The sequence below is a fragment of the Arachis stenosperma genome, chromosome 4 (assembly GCF_014773155.1).
Source record: "Arachis stenosperma cultivar V10309 chromosome 4, arast.V10309.gnm1.PFL2, whole genome shotgun sequence".
Taxonomy (NCBI): Eukaryota; Viridiplantae; Streptophyta; class Magnoliopsida; order Fabales; family Fabaceae; genus Arachis; species Arachis stenosperma.
The window spans coordinates 130,264,398-130,281,674 of record NC_080380.1 but is presented as its reverse complement, the minus strand read 5'-3'; the positions used below and the strand labels follow the sequence as shown (position 1 = coordinate 130,281,674).

The 17,277-nt window shown below is 33.4% G+C and overlaps 2 protein-coding genes across 2 annotated transcripts; one reads left to right on the top strand and one right to left on the bottom strand.

The window, feature by feature from the left end:
• Window positions 1–7,568: 7,568 nt before the first annotated feature.
• On the top strand, window positions 7,569–10,813 carry LOC130973805 (uncharacterized). The gene is made up of 6 exons (XM_057898471.1): window positions 7,569–7,921; window positions 8,053–8,226; window positions 8,650–8,775; window positions 9,103–9,207; window positions 9,602–9,775; window positions 10,223–10,813. Exons 1-6 carry the CDS (start codon window positions 7,724–7,726, stop codon window positions 10,586–10,588), a joined length of 1,143 nt encoding a protein of 380 aa, XP_057754454.1. The 5' UTR covers window positions 7,569–7,723; the 3' UTR covers window positions 10,589–10,813.
• Window positions 10,814–11,804: 991 nt separating this feature from the next.
• Window positions 11,805–16,556, bottom strand: LOC130976223 (uncharacterized). Its single transcript, XM_057901021.1, has 8 exons — window positions 15,523–16,556; window positions 15,155–15,231; window positions 14,874–15,042; window positions 14,294–14,382; window positions 13,901–14,065; window positions 13,107–13,184; window positions 12,820–12,923; window positions 11,805–12,290 (listed from the first exon to the last, which is right to left on the bottom strand). Exons 1-8 carry the CDS (start codon window positions 16,175–16,177, stop codon window positions 12,185–12,187), a joined length of 1,443 nt encoding a protein of 480 aa, XP_057757004.1. The 5' UTR covers window positions 16,178–16,556; the 3' UTR covers window positions 11,805–12,184.
• Window positions 16,557–17,277: the final 721 nt, after the last annotated feature.

Here is a 17,277-nt window from a genome sequence, read left to right as displayed (position 1 = left end):
CTGTGTATGCCATAAGCCGAAGGGCTATATTTATTTATCGATAAATTGGCTAGTTCTGGATTGAACTATGAGTCGAATGGCTGAGTTATTGCTGAGTTACAGCGGAGCCATTGTTGATTATGGCCGATTATAAATGCATATATGCTATTGAATGAAATGTGACTATTACACTTCCACTATCTGAGACACGAGTTTTCCTGGATGAAAGTAGTGGCTAGCCACCACGTGCTCCAGGTGGAGACTCGATACTCAACTGACCCTATGTCGTAAGTGTGGCCAGACACTGTGAAAGTTCTGGATGAGCTCGCCCCCGTGAATATACACCAGTGAGGGTGTTGGCTATGGATCATGATTATGATCACGATTTTGTTGAGTATAACTCGAGTTGTGGATGCGCGACAGAGGGACAGTCCAATGGTTAGCTACCAGGACTTGTCGGGTTGGCTATATAACCAACAGATGATATCATCAGCCATTAGGGACAGGCATTCATCATATGCATACTATGTGAATTGTTTGATATTGCCTATTTGACTGCATATTACTTGCTAATTGTCTAAATGTCTTATCTGTTCTTATTTGTATATCTCTTGTCTGATATAACTATGTTTGCTATATTATACTCCTGCTGGTGGTTGGGAGGTCTGAAGGATTTGGAATGAGAAGTATTAGTTAGACTGAAGAATCTTTAGCCAGTTGCCATTTATGATTTAGCCTATTTATAAGCTTTGATTTATCTGGTGGAAGATTTAGGATTGTCTTTGGCTTTCCTAGGACATTACATGTTAGATATGTGGGTACTGTTACCATACTAAGAACCTCTGGTTCTCACCCATGTGGATTTTGTGGTTTTCAAATGCAGGACGTGAGACTTCTCACTGAAGCATGCTGGAGACTTCTGGATTAGCGAAGATCCTTATTCTTGGGACTTTGTTTTGGTTTATATGCTTTGTTTAGATACTTTTATCTCCACTAAATAATACAAACTATAATGACTCCTCTTAGAGAGGATTTTGGAGAATATGTTTTCTATATTTATGTCCCTTTGGGTTTCCTTGGGGTTTCTTATTTATTTATATGTATATATTACTATACTCAGGCCGTTTATCTTCGCAACCGGATTATGAGTTTTGATATTCATGTTTTTGACACTCCTTTGTATATATATAATCTCGTGCTGGCTTATCCTTGTTCGTTACGTTATCGATCGGAGTGTTGCGCTTTTTGAGTTACGATTTTTGTTCTACCCCTTTTTCTTCGAAGGCTCCTAGTTATAATCATTATTCACACTACTATATGTACTAAAGTTTTATTTTTAGAGGTCGTAATACCTTGTCATCTCTGAATTATGACTTAAGCATAAAACTCTGTATGGTAGGGTGTTACATTACGTTAAGTGCTACGTGGCATGATGACGTGGTGGATTAATGCCACGTGTCACAAGATGATTGGTTGACGTGTCAGATCAGTGACACCTGACATGCCACGTGTCAGTTGACATGTAAAAAAGTTATTTATAATCAAAATAGTCTTTGACAGTTCAGACGTAAGTCATTTTCATCCCTAAAATTTTAAAAATTAATCAAATTAGTCCTTATATAATTTTTTTCTTGATAATATTAAATTTGAAATATTTTTTATACTACTAATTTTAATAGAAATGTAATTGACAAATAAAAAATTAATAATTGTATCTTTTCTTCTTAAAATTTTTTTTAATAAAATTATCTCTCTCATTTAATTCTTCTCAAAATCTGTCTCATTCTTTTCTATTCTAAAATATTTTTCTTACATTATTACATATTGCTGGAATATATATATATATATATATATATACTCAAAATTGAAATGTATGTATTTGTTAACCTAAACAAAGTTATATGCTCAAAATCAAAATTTATGCATGTTAACCTAAACAAAGTTATACTACTATTTTTTTCTACTACATCTTTTTTTTTTCATTACGGTATTACTTACATATAGGATGTAATGGTAGTGATATTAAAATAAAAATTATATAATCTATCTCAAACATATGAAACACACAAAAATTTATTATGATCTTTGCATGTAGTACACTTAAGAAGCAATTCGTTTAGCATATATAATAATAATAATAATAATAATAATAATAATAATAATAATAATAATAATAATAATAATAATAATAATGATAATTAAGCAACAAATTTTTAATATTTTGTAAAGTTTGAAATTGAAGCAAAATTTGTGGATCTTCTTGAATTTTATCTTTTAATATTACTACCATTACATCTTATATGTAAATAATACCGTAAAAAAAAGATGTAGTAGAAAAAAATAGTGGTATAACTTTGTTTAGGTTAATAAATAAATATATTTTAATTTTGAGTATATATATATATATATATATTAAAGGAGAAAGATATTTTTATTAAAAAAAATTTTAAGAAAAAAAGATACAATTACTAAATTTTTTGTTTGTCAATTACATTTCTAGTAAAATTAGTAGTATAAAAGAATATTTCAAATTTAATATTATCAAGAAAAAATAAAAAAATATATATAAGGACTAATTTGATTAATTTTTAAAATTTTAGGGATAAAAATGACTTACGTCTAAACTTTCAAGGACTATTTTGATTATAAATAATTTTTTACATGTCAACTGATCACTATCTGACACGTCAACTAATTATCTTGCGACATGTGGCATTAACCCCCCACATTATCATGCCACGTGGCATTTAACGTGACACGTCATCATCTAACTGACGGAAGGACTAACGTGACTAAGTCGTGTATCTTTTGGGGACGATTTCGATTAATTTTGTATTTCGAGGACCAAAATAAAAATCGGAGTATCTTTTAAAAATGATTTTAACTATTAACTAAATAAATATTATTATTCACATATTAATAATAATAAATTATTATTATCATAATAAACAGCGTTATAAAAAATTAATGATGATGATGATAACAAAAATATTAACAGCTGTAACATTTTTTAGCTATTAAAAATAATAATCTGTTAAAATATTAATATATTAATAATAATAGTTAATACTATATTAAAAAAATAATACGAATAAAATAATGATATAATAATAATATGTTATTATTGTTATACTCTTTCGACTCACAATATATTCTTAAAATATTATTATTAATATATTAATAATAATAAATTATGATTATTATAATAAATAGTATTACAAAAAATTAATAATATATTAATGATAATAATTACTCATCTTTAACGAAAACACTAATAATAATAATAATAATAATAATAATAATAATAATAATAATAATAATAATAATAATAATAATTGTTCTGAGAGTTATGTGAAACGTTGATTTGAATCTAAACGTGAGGTCTAGATTATGGCAGCATTTGACTTATGGATGTCAAGGTGCCGCCTGTCCGAGTTCCTCGTGAGGAGGTAGAGATTGGTACCTGTAAGAGACTACAATGCTTAAGTCAACAACGAAAACAAATCAACAAAACTACATCTACAAAATGAAAAAGAAGACTACCTAGTTCGGATTGAAGTTGGCTTGGATTTTCTAAAAACTTCTTGATATCCAGATATCTAAGTCGTCCAAATTATACTTAACTATTACGGAGTGTTCTTCCCAATACAAAGAAAAAAAAGGGCTCATCTCCCTCATCTAGAAAGAAATGTCAGACACCCTCCACAACATGGATTTTAAAGAAGTAATTTTTAAAGTCTTGAAAAGAATCATCAAAAATGGCAAAAACCTTCCTTTCCTGAACAGTTTGGAAAGAGTTCCAGCCCTGTTTCTTGGAATTGAAATGTTTGGTAAGAACAAAGAGATAAAATAAGACCTTAAGGTAATGAACGGAGGATGCATTGGGCGGAGTAGAAGATAACATATAAACCGAAATCACAAGTTAGACTCAATTTTAAAGACGTGAAAGCTTTTAACCTTACAATGCTTGCAAAGCAAGGGTGGAGACTTTTAACAAGACCTCATCCGTTATCTACAAGGTCCTACAAATCAAATACTTTAGATTTTTCACATTTCTGAGTGCTGAGACAAGAATGAACCCCTTTTGAGATTAGCCTAGTATCATAGCAAACAGAAAGGTCTTGGAAAAAGGTATTTTTTGAGAAGTTGGGAACGAGAGATCAATCAGAATTAAGGAGGGTTCTTGGGTCATGAACTTTGTGGCTATTACTCTTAATCCTACCCCAATCTCAGATCATGTTTTAAAATGGGTATCTGAACTAATTCAATCAAATGGACAGTAGAATCAACAAAAAATAATAGAGATATTTAGCCCAATAGTAACAACAGCTACCTTACAAATAAGTATCCAGGGAGAAGAAGATAAGGTTACCTGGATGATGAACCGAGCTGGTGCATACTCAGTTGTATCTGGGTACAGAGTTACCTTCCAATTCGATCATCTACTGCTTGAGTTTCTTCTGGAACAATGCCACTCAAAACCCCTTTGATTTAGCATCTGGAAGTTGAAATGCCAACCAAAAATTAGAAATTTTCTTTTAAAAATTACTGCACAATGCCTTACCGATGAAGTTCAATATCAGTGCCAGAATTGAAGCAGTGAATTCGGCCTACCCCAGGTATGGCTCAGTGGAAGAGTCAGTCTACCATTATCTGTGGTATTGCACTGATTCATTGGAAGCTTGGCACTTAGTGAATTTTTCCATTCCAAACCCATATGAACACCCTTGGTGATTTTAGAAAGAAGTTACCGAAAAAATGGAAGCTTTCAGTGACAAATCAGATCGGGTAGAGCTAGCGGCAAACCTTCTATGGCAGCTTTGGAAGGCCAGAAATAGCTTCATCCTCGACGGGTCTAGGAAGCTTCCATCCCTTTGTGTTGAAGAAGTCCATGCTATGCTACAAGAAACTTTTACCAATTCTTCAGACTTGTTCAATGTAATGAGCTTTAATTAAATCCTGTTTAGTGGAACTTTTACTTTTTTACTCCCTGGTGTATGTAAATCCTTAGTGGACCTTTTTCTAGTAATGAAATCACAACCTTAGATAAAAAAAAAGGAAGGACACCGAGTTCCAACAAAGAAGTTGATATATTTTCAAGAAATTCCAAGAATTAGGATGCAGTTGAGAAGGGGCAACATTATAAACCTTAAGGACTTCAGATTCAAAATTAGAAAATGGAAGGCTAACTTCTAGTTTTGTGAAAAAGCAATCATACACATAGATGAAATGACGCTTCGACTTATCAAGTCGGGAAAAACAGACCCTCTCTTTAGGATCGGCAACTACAATTTCGTATCTTCTCTCATCCTCCCAATTTAAACATAACCTATGATGCCTATGAACAGGGACAGCAGTAAGAACAGATATATCTACCCAGGTCAGGTCGGACAGAACATTAAAAGACATGTTGTGAATAACTGACCAAGACATAAAAGCTATACCTACAATACAACAAAATAAGATCATCACCACAAGTCGGCATGATAAGAATAAACACATAAGCATTCACGCAGTCAAAAGAGATCGGGTCATCATCAACCAAGAACAACACAATTCTTACAACCCTTCTTACACACAATACATACACTACATTTTCCAAAATATGGAAATGGCGCCATCTTCAATAAGAAAAAATGGCACCATTTGAGGGCAACACAGAACAAAACCCCCACACTCACATTCACAGCAACCTTCCGCAACAAAGAAAGAAGCAACCTTTTACAATCGATTTTTCACAACACAAAATTATCAAGCATATAAAGAATTATTAACAAAAGAAATAAAAAAAACAAAGCAAAAGCGCATCATCCAAAATGCAAAGGGTAGTTCAAAAGAGCAAAAGGACCAACCTTGAGGAAACACAAAGCGGAAACAATGAAAATACAAGCAACAGAAACACGTACGATCTAAAATCACCAACAAACGAACGAAAATTCCAAATCAGAAATTCAAGATAAATAAGTCTTAAAGAAGAAAAGTGGGTTTCGAAGAAGATTGAAGAAATTTTTTAGTCAGTATAAACATTTTAAAAGAAGGAACGAAAAAAGAAGAAAGAGAGAATTTCGGTATTTATAAGACACCAAGGACAAAAGAATAATTTGATGACCCCTCTTTTATGGCGTACGATTACCAAGGTAATCGTAGAATAATGTGGGCAAAACTACGAAAAGACGTAACGTCTCAAATTTTAATATAAGTCGAGTACTCGACCTTGCCCTGAGGAAGTCAGCTTGCTCGAACTGATGTCTATATTCGCCGGAGACTAGTCTGATCTACAAATACTCGAGCCTGACCTCGAAAAGCTCATACTCAAATAGGGGCACTATTCATTCCTTGACCCAAAAGAATAGCTAGGCCCAAAATAGAAGTTCATTCAAGAGATCCAACTATTACACCTACCCGACTTTATAGAAGTCGGGCGCGATGACGACAGTTCAGCTCTACTTATTCAAATAAGTAATTAACTCCTAAGATATCTCCCACTTATTTAGAAGGGAGATCTCAACAACTTACCTAGAAAAAGAGAACAGCTACCCACCATTAAAGGTGGAACTATTCTAAAAAGTGGTTATCTTTTTTACTATAAATACACTAACAACCTCAGGTATATTCCGAATGCAATCTACTAAAAACCTGCTTTAAATCCTTGCTAACTTAAGTATCAGAATCCCTTGCAGGTACCACCTCCCACCTTCTCACGAGAAACTCAGACGGCAGCACCTATACAAGTCAGACGGTGCCAGCAAGAGCCTGGACCTCATATCTAGACCCAAATACAACCCAGTTTCAGGTAACCCTCGAAACACCTATTCAACCATTATTCTGATATTCTTCAAAATTAAAGGATGAAGTACCATTTTTTATATATTCTTGCGTTTAATTCTACACACATATTTAATATATGAAATAAAATTTTTTTTATGTATTTTATTTAAATACAAAATATTATATTTGAATTAAGCTATAAATAATTAATTTATTACATTATTTCCATTCACTATAAAACATAAAGAATACTAATGTAATTCTAAAATAATTTTAGAATATATTTTTTGTACATTTCAAAAGCTTATTTTTATTTAAATTTTTTTGTTTTTCACAATATTTTTTGAATCTGATAAAATAAAGACTAATTTATTATGGATCGAAATTTTATTTAAAAGTTTATCATCAATCAATAAATTATTATATACACAAAACAAAATTTTAACCTCTCAATATTTACTCAATGAGACTAGTCAACTAAACGGTCCAAATATTTATTTTTTGTCTAAACTTTAGCTATACATTATAGATTAGTGCCGAAAAGAATGCAATGATATTCTATATATAACTACACACTCTTCAGCAATCAGCACTAACATAACTCGAAATTCAGACCGCTAAAAATAGAACGAGGATGATTCAAAGTTTCAAACTAATGTGATGTTAGTACTTTCAGTTACAGTTATCCTACGTTCCCTTTTTTTTTAACAATTATTACTTATATTTAGATTTTTAGATTATGGGTTTAAAAATTCATTAATTTGTATATGACATAGCTGAAAGCAGCATGACATAATGTTTCATATTTTGGTTGGTATTTCTATTTCATGACCCCTCAAAAAAGGAGAAGAGGTTGTTGATTGAATCTGAATCAAAAACTTTGCTTAGGCTTCTTTTCCTTCCCCTCATTTCTTTCTTCTTCTGAACCTGTGATCTTTCTTTTCTTTTCTTTTTCTCCTTTCTCTTATAACAAAACATGGCTTACAGAAGAAGGCAGGGTCCAAAGTCTTCAACCTTTGAGGAAGAGATTCCTCAATCTCAATCATCATTACCTGAAAACAATGAAATCAAGAATGATTTTTCATCGTCGTCGTCATCCGCTGTTGCTCAAGCCAAGGCCTCCGCCTCTGGTGGCCACGCCTTCGACCCTGCCTCTGATCATCACAAATCTAAGGTCTTTTTCCTTCCCTATCAAGAAATCTTTTCATTTTTCTTATTGATGAGTCTATGTTATTGGAAATGATACCATGTGTTTGATGATTTGTCTCAATGAACGAATGAATGGGTGAATTTGCATGCATGCAGAATGATGATGGTGACTCAAAGACTGGCTTCTGGGGTGTCTTGGCCCAGAGAGCCAAATCAATTATTGATGATGATATTAACACTGTTCCATATCCATATTCATCATCACATGCCACTATGCCACAAAAATTCAGATCATACCCATTCAGTAATACAAGTGCTCCAGAATCTCAGGTGATTAATGTTGGTTCAAATGTGAGGCAAAATGTTGATTCTTCTTGAATCCATCCTACCATCCTATGATTTTCGAATACTTAAAATTAGTTGTTGTATCCGTTCTGATATTAATTACATGCTTCCAATTATGTTATTACTTTTCATACTAATTTTTCAGGATCTTTAGTATAACTTGTTGTCTTGGCAATAATTCATATTAATACTGAAATGGAAAAACATTTCCCTCTAAATGGTATTGTATTGTATCTATATCTTGTATTTGTATTATTAAACCAATGGATGTGTTATGTTTATGGTCTGATTCCTAAACTCAATGTAAATAACATGAACCATAGAACTGAGACTGAAAATCTATGTCTAGTTGAATTGGAATCAATTGTGTTTTCTTTTGTTTGCCATGATTGGGACTTCCCTTCACAGTCGAAGCCGTCATATCAACAACATGAATCTCATAATTTAGGGGACAACCCTACAATTAGGAAGGGATTGGAGGCAATCACTAGTTCCCTTAATCACTTAGGTGACACCTTTGAGAAGGCTTTTGAGGTAAATTCTCCGTCTTATATGTTTCCACCTTGGAATTGGTTTATGTTCTAACAAGTTATTTGTTTGAATTAGTTGGCAAATGTTTCTTCCACGCTTGAAACATCGAACCTGATCTATGTCTATTAATGATGTTTTATTATAGGGTAACAATGTAGTAACATCTTGCTTTCAGAAAAAAAACAGAATTGTGAACTAGTTGAGACACATAGTTAACTACTAATTTGATTCTTCATTATCTGGTGTATGGGAATTGTATCATTTCAAGTATTGAAACAACATAACCATTATCACATTCTTCATCTATTGCTGCTTCTCAAATTTCTTCAGGAAGGCCGAATGATCGTGGAGAGCAAGACAGCAGAACTGAAGACTCAAATCCGGCTTAAAGGAAGTCACGAGGACAATGAATCACAACTCAAGGCATCTCGAGAAGTAAGGTGCCAACTATGTAATCGTGTGTTGTTGCCTCACTAAGTGAAGGCACAGACTGTATAAGTTATATCAGAGATGTTAATAGATTTTTTTAGTTTGAATAAGATGGTTCTATGCAGATCAGTAATGACACATTCAACCATTATAAAATCATAAGAAAAATACTAAACCAGAATTTCATTGTCAGAAGTTTATGGCAGAACATCATAATGTTTTTTAACCATTGGATTGATGAGTAGTTTTCAACCTTTTACTCCTTTGAATTATCAACCGCTTCTGATAGCATTTCTGAAAAGAAATTGAGTTTGCAATGACAGTTTATTTGAATAAAATGTTTGTGTTCTTAAGTAACTGAACAAGCATAATTTCACTTTGCTTTGGTTGCGACTTGCAGGTGGCAATGGCAACGGCTGCCAAAGCAAAACTACTTCTTCGCGAGCTAAAAACTGTTAAAGCAGATTTGGCTTTTGCGAAAGCCAGGTGTTCTCAACTAGAAGAAGAAAATAAAATGCTCCGCGACCGCGATACCACTACCACTAAGGGACAGAACCGTGAAGATGATGATATGGTATTGGTTATTTGTTGTTCCCTATTTCAAATTTGATATGCCAACACCTATGAAGCACTCATACAGGCATAACAAAATTTGAAAGCATCTTCCAATTTCATGTGTTGTTTTATCTAAACATGAGTTATATGTCTGAGTCTCATAAGTTTATAACCTCATCTTTGCTGGAGATTATTTTTTTTCATCCCTTCTAGCTTTTACACCATTGCATGTTTGCCTATCATATACAGCATTGAAAAATAGTTAAAGTGGTACACATTTTGTGGTTGAAGGCAAGAGCTTTCTTTTGCTTCAAGCACACTATGGAATTGTTTATTATATGCATATATACTAACTACCCTGTGTTATGCATATATCCCAATAACTCATTGTGTTTTTAACAAGAATATGATCATTTAAATATGAAACTTTAGGTCCTATATGGCTATATTTTTGTAACTTGTACAGATTCGGTTTCAACTGGAGACGCTTCTTGCCGAGAAGACTCGCTTGGCAGGCGAGAATGAGGTATATGCTAGGGAAAACCGTTTCCTAAGGGAGATTGTGGAGTATCATCAGCTGACAATGCAGGATGTAGTGTACCTGGATGATGGCATCGCCGAAGTCCCAGAGGTTTATGACAGCTCAAGTGGGGTGTCCCGGATAACATCTTTCAACCCATCACCATCAGAATCACCTCTTCGAGTGGTTATTCGGAACTCAGAAAGTTCACCTATTCTCCCAAACGAGATGTTAACTGTGATAGAGAAAGATAGTAAGAGTGCATCAGAAAATGAGGCTCCTCTTCCTAGTGTCTCAGCTTCTCCAAAGTGATATATCTGTTCTCCTTCAAACAATAGCATTTAGTTTAGATGGGGTTCTTCTTGTTTAGAAGCAAGGAAAATGCATGTTTTTCTCTTTTGTAGCATTTATTAATTTGTTTCTATTTTTTACCACTGTGAGGAAGAGGCTGAGTGATATTTCAAGAAACTACACATTTATTTATTTATTTATTTTTGTGACTCTTATGTTCATGTTTTTTGATTGTATTGACTGATATTAATCTATACAAAGTTATTCTTTTTTTCTTTCTTTTTGTAACTTCTTGTAATTCAAATTGCACTTTTTTCTAATCTTTATATTAGGGAGATATTGGTATTCTGATTCAATGCATTAATAGAAGTTAAATTATCATAAGAAGATTAATAAGTTAAATAACAACAAAACCAGCCAGGGATTTTGGATGGTGAATTTTCTGAACAAAAATCCTATATTATATGCCTCAGAATCAGAATGTTACAAAGTATCAGTAGCAAGTCCAAATCAATTCATTCCTTTCTTTTGCATCAGAAGATGCACAATCAAGCTTTGAAATGACTTCATCTTACTGCCTCATCTATGAAGTAATTAAAATTCTCTACTAGTAAAATAATATTAACCAGTACAAGTAGCTAACACAAGTTCATATATACTTGTAATTGTTTCATATAACGATACCATATACAAATGATCTCATTTCATGTCCTTTATATACTTTTCAACAATCATCACTATACTTTAGAAAGACACCTAGAACTAACTCAGCTCATGCCTCATATAAAGTATTCAAGTAATAGTGACTAAATTTTCCTTTTTGACCATTCTCTGAAAATTAATCTTTACTGTCATCAGTATTTGTTTTGGTCTAGTGAGATGGAGAACCTATTTCATAGTTAGACCATTTTTTGAGCTACATACCTATTTCAAGTGACAACCAGGATTATGAAACCACTGTATATTGTTTGATCATAACTTTAGTTATTTATAACTAATCTATAACAAATTAAAGAAGCAATACCACAAGTGAAATGATGTTGATTATCCTTAGTCTCCCTTCTTACAAATAAAGAGAAACAAAATGTTCATCTAATAAATTCAGAATAACCTATAATTAAAAGCATCTTCGCATAGTTCTTAATTAAAACTAACTCCTACTAAGTTATCATAATATATAGAAAATGAAACTATCGGATCAAATGCAATAAAACAAAAACATAAAACTACACAAAGATTCTGTGAAGTGAAGCAACACTCCTTGCGGGTGTGTTTCATAAACCACAATCGGAAATATTTGTCACTTTTACACTATATATGGCAGAAACTGCAGAAATAGACCTTCATTTCTTAATGAAGAGTCATAGACTTACAATGAACTTCCTCTAGCTTACAGGGTCATTAGAAGATACACTTAACCTCTTACTAGTACATTATATGAACATGATGCGACCAGTTCAATGCGACTCCTCCGCATTCGACGTTCTCAAAGTGTAACCACGAATGCCTCCGGCGAAATTTTACGTGTTGTTGGTGGTATATATATCAAGGTTGCTTCTTTCAAAAATGTAAAAAGCTTCATAGCAGAAAAACATCCTGGCTTGTATTTATAATATCTTAGAATAACTGGAAGAATAAACTAGTAGAACCATCACCAAATGACCTCAAGTCTGCTGGTTTTACCAAAGCCCTGCACAATGGGCAGGTCCTTTCCCTCTCAAACCTGGTAAAATAAGAGAGCAAGAAAATAGAAAGGAATAAAAATGAAAATAGCAGGAGAGATTGAAGCACTGTAAGATCAGTTAATTTGGCTTCTCTAACGTTCACATTCAACAATCATAGCCACTGATTTGAAAATAACAAACAACAACAAAGCCTTATCCCATTAGGGGTGGTCGGCTACCTTTGAAAATAAAATAATTTAAAAATTTGAAACATACAGAATCCTGTATGATAGATAAATATATCTGTAATTTTCTCATCAACGGCTATTATTGCGCATTCTACTACCTAAAGAGCCGGGTATACTCTAGAAAAGCAAAATCTAGGACCAGATAACTCTATGCTAAAAATTAAAAAGCATAACATGAAACTTCTAAGTTAAAATCGATAAAAATGAAGCAAACTATTGCTACATTTGAAAATAAAAAAACTCATACATACAGGTAACCTAGTGCCAATTCAAAATAAATAATAAAATAATTTCAGATTACTATACAGACCAGTATATATAACAACAAAGCAAGTCTCACCACTCTGATACACAATCTTCACAGAAGATGTGTTTACAACGAAGTAATATTGGAGCATGCATCTTCTCTTGACAAATAGCACAAAGATCACCAGCCGCAATCACCTGCCAGCAGATAAACGCCTTAACTTGCATGAAAAACTAGCATACAAGAAAGGAAGAGGCTACAAAATAATTATTAACAGATAGTGAAGTATGGTAAGAACAACTTATAGGAGGCTATAAAGTTCTTAACAACAGACTTCTGTTATTCATTCAGCACCACCAAAATTAATGAGCCCACAGTACCTGCTCTGATGTTGCATAAGAACCATAATGCACTTCTTTCCGCGACAATGCCTTCACTGAAGCAAAGAAGGCTTGCACCTGACAACCAACAGACACAGGGTTTAAGAAAACCACCACCAGGGACGATGTAATCCACAAATAGTTTAAAACAATAAACTATCGAGTTCCTATACAATCCTAGGTAAATGACATACTTATCATGGAAGATGCTACAGTACACCATGACAAACATTTTAAGCAACAGACTACATAAATGAAAAAGCCATTCCAGCCACACTACTTGATTTCTTAGAAAAATGCACTGAAAACAACTTACTTTTACCTAAAGGGAAAACATTTTAAAGTTGAACACCTTAGATACCCCCCCCCCCCAAAAAAAAAAAAAACACTAAAAAGGGAAGTTATTTCCATTCTCTTTTCAAGAGATCAAACTTTTAGCTTCCACAAAAGAGCTTGTATCAACAAGTAAAGCTTATTCTTTAGCTTCATGGCTTGATTTCTTCCACATCTGTTGGGAAGCTAAATAACAAAACTAGTGGTAAACCTGCCTACCTACTTTGATGAAGTAAAAAAAACCCAAAAAAAGAAAAGGTTAACATGATGAAGGTTTAAATAAAAAACACATAATTATGCATATTCCATTCAAAAAGAATTGAAGTCACAGGATGGCCAGATAAAATAAAGGGCCGACTTTAGATATTGGCATCAAAGATCGAACAATGAAACTAGATCACCATCCACAAACTACTATGTAACAAAATATAATCTCCATTGGTTTTAAAAGATAAACACACCTTTTCAACCACGGATGTGAGCTTAAATGTCAGATACAGTCCTGTCATCAATGATGAAAACAGGCTTCCATATTCTTTGTTTAGAAAGAAACGATACCAAACCGGTGTCGGCAGCAAGGCACGGTATAGCAAAAGAAGGTACTCAACTAGAGTCAGCATTTGCCCCTGACAAACAAATAATAGTAGAATCAGAATGTAATGATATCTGAGAGTAGTTAAGATTCTGAAACCAAAATTCTGTAGCAGAGGCAGAAGTTGTTATACAACTTATTAAGACCCTGAAAAAGAAGCCATCTTAAAATATTCCGGTTACCCTCAATTGCTATTTCCAAAAGGTAAAAACGTTTTAGAACTTAACATATGTTCATAGTGCTTCATATTTTATGACCTCACCTGCCTACGATAATTTCGGCCTCTGCTGTTCTTGTAATAGATCAACAATATACACTTGAATACCATTGCAGCCTGGCGGACCAAAGTGTCTGAAATTGCGGAACACAATTAAATGCAAGGAAATGAGATTATACTGCGCAAGTGAGTTTCAACCAAAGAAAATAATTCCAAGATCCAGAATAAGAGTTTCCACAACACAAAGGCCTTCATGCTAACAGGCTAATTGTCGGAAAAATTATTAGTTTGACAACAGACACAGATGAATGAGAAACAATGCAAGGATTGATGACTCTTGATGGCACATGTCAGTTACAACAAACTAAAAAGTACAAAAATCTGAATGCATAAACTTTAGCCTATGAGAATGGAATTTAAACTCTTTTTGACCCTCGAACACACTCAGCTGCTTGTCAAAGTGCAAGTTGAGACAAAAAAAAAATGGCTATAAGCATTTTCCGGAACAAAATGCACTCATACCCACCCCCCCCCCCCCCCAAAAAAAAAAAAACACCGAAAACCCAAAACAGAAAACAACTAAAAGTTAAACACCTAGCAAGTCATAAGTGAGGGAAAAACACACCATTAACCATGATGATGAAAATTGCATGCCAGAAAGGCGGTATCTCTCTCGGAGGAAGCATAACCAGCGGATACATCAGATCATCATTCTCATACCACCAATAGATGCTAATCACATGAAGTGAAAATGCAACAGAAATCCCAATGAGAATAGGTATTTTCCTCTCTCCCTGCAGCCACCAAAAGTAGCCATACTCAACAAACAAACAGAAAATCTTCACACCAGCAAAAAGGGATTAATTTTCAGCAAATAACAGAGTAGCCGTAAAAACAACACATCACCTTCAGAGCTGTTTGTTTTCTTAGAATGTCATTCGACTTGAAAAGGACAGCCGCAATCCAAATTGTAACAAAAAACCCTGCAGTGACTTAAGAGGTTCACAACAATTCCCAAACTTGAAAAAACAATTAATTAGCTCCTACTCAATCTAGGATGATTAACAAAAGAGCTAAAATTCCTATCTCCCAAATGTGAAAATTAACCCAAAAAAAAAAAGACCATGTTTGCTAAAAGCAAAAGTTCATTTTGTTTCTGTCTTTCTGAAGACTGTCTCAGGAAGCTTTTAACTAATACAAAGAAGCACTAACTAATCTGTTTCAATCCCATAGATGATAATACAATAAAAAACTTAGTAAATTGAAGAACACACCTTGTAAATGCTGGCGGATGAAGACCACCAAGAGGAGCAAGGAGAACGGAAGAACCTGCTCCACCCACCTTGCAGCATGCTGAATATCATACCTCTGGTAAGAAGAATCCCTCCCATTGCCGCCACCCTCGCCGCCGGTCCCCGCGTCGCCGTTTCCAATCCCATTCCCGTTCCCAATCCCGGTGTCTCCGGTGCTCGAATTGGGCATAACGGACACACCCTCATCGTGAGGAAGCCCCACAACCAAACCACCCCCACCAGAAGACGAAGGTTGCTCCTCTCTGTGACGATGATTATCGTGATTATCGTGTTCGGAAGGACTAATGATCCTGATCGATAACTCGCCGTCATTTACGGAAGGCTCGGAATTAGGATTAGGGTTAGGTTCTTGGTTATTGAAATTCGACCTGGTGGTGGTGGTGTTGTTATTGTTGCGAAGAATCCCTGAATATTCCAATAATAGCGACAGCGGTGCGTTAATGATGTTAGAGGGAGAAATAGTTCCGAACCTTCTAGAATTCGAAGACGACAATGACGAAGACGACGAAGAAACCAAAGAGGAAGACGAAGACGAAGACGAAGGCGATGGTCCCGTTCCTCCTCCTCCTCCTCCTCCTGCAGAAGGTACCCTGAACATGTCTGAGTTAGATTCCATGCGCGGTTTTCCCCCAATTTCCCTAACCCTAACAAGAAATCATCAACAAAAACCACCCAGAAATAAGAAAAAGAAAAGCTTTTGAATTGGGATTGGGAGGGAACGAAGGAAAAGAGGGGTTAGGGTTTGGATTGATAGATGAAATGGGAACAAATAAATAATTAAAAAATATGGGATTAGGTTAAAGTGCTAAAGAGAATTGAGTAATGAAAATTTGGATTTGGGAATTGGTTCTGCTTCCTTTCTTTCTTTTCCTTTCTCTCTGAGACAGAGAAAGAGGAAGAGAGAGAGAGAAATTGGGGTAGCTAGCTAGAAGAAAAGGACAAAGAAGGACGATGATATAAATAAATTAAAATGAGATTAATAATTAATAAATAAATAAATAGATATATAAAAAGAAGAGAAACACTCCTTAATTTTGAGAAACTGGACTTGTTTTCCTTTCCTCATTTTCCTGCCTTTAACAGTTAACACCCACTACCACCACTCTATTTTCAGATTTATTTTTGTTTTTTGTTTTTGCCTCTTTCATCATTAAGTCCAATTGCGATTCTTTAGATAAAATACAAGTTTAATAATTTGCATTTTATCTATTTAGAAATTAGAAGAATTGGTGTCTAATTTTTTTAATTTTTTTTATTATATATAATTCAAAAAATTTGTTATTTATTATTACTTTTAGTAAGTTCACTTAAAATCTTATCGAATTCAATTATTATTATGTTTATTATTATTTAATAAATTAAAAACTGAATCAATAAACAAGTTAATTAATTATGTTTTATATGAAATAAAATTGAAATTTATAATTTTTGATAGGTACAGATAATATTATAAGTATAATATCAAAATATTAAGATAAATAATTTTATTATGTCATTATTATTGTTATTATTTTATTTCTTATTGATTTAATTTTATAATATCACAAATAGAACTGTTTTTAATGAAAAAAAAGTATAATATAATCTTTTATGATTTAAGATTTTTTATAAATTGTGTACATTGAATTTTTGAACCAATCACTAAGATTTAAAATTTTTATTAATAATATAATAATTATTTTTATATTTAAATATTTTTATAAATAACTCTATTTT

Coding starts and splice junctions, on each gene's coding strand:
- LOC130976223 (XM_057901021.1), bottom strand. CDS start 16,177: ATGGAATCTAACTCAGACATGTTCAGGGTACCTTCTGCAGGAGGAGGA. Junction 14,383..14,873: donor TTTCATCATCATGGTTAATG/GTGTGTTTTTCC, acceptor CCGCAATTTCAG/ACACTTTGGTCCGCCAGGCT. Junction 12,291..12,819: donor GAAGATTGTGTATCAGAGTG/GTGAGACTTGCT, acceptor TTATTTTACCAG/GTTTGAGAGGGAAAGGACCT.
- LOC130973805 (XM_057898471.1), top strand. CDS start 7,724: ATGGCTTACAGAAGAAGGCAGGGTCCAAAGTCTTCAACCTTTGAGGAA. Junction 9,208..9,601: donor AACTCAAGGCATCTCGAGAA/GTAAGGTGCCAA, acceptor TGCGACTTGCAG/GTGGCAATGGCAACGGCTGC. Junction 9,776..10,222: donor ACCGTGAAGATGATGATATG/GTATTGGTTATT, acceptor TAACTTGTACAG/ATTCGGTTTCAACTGGAGAC.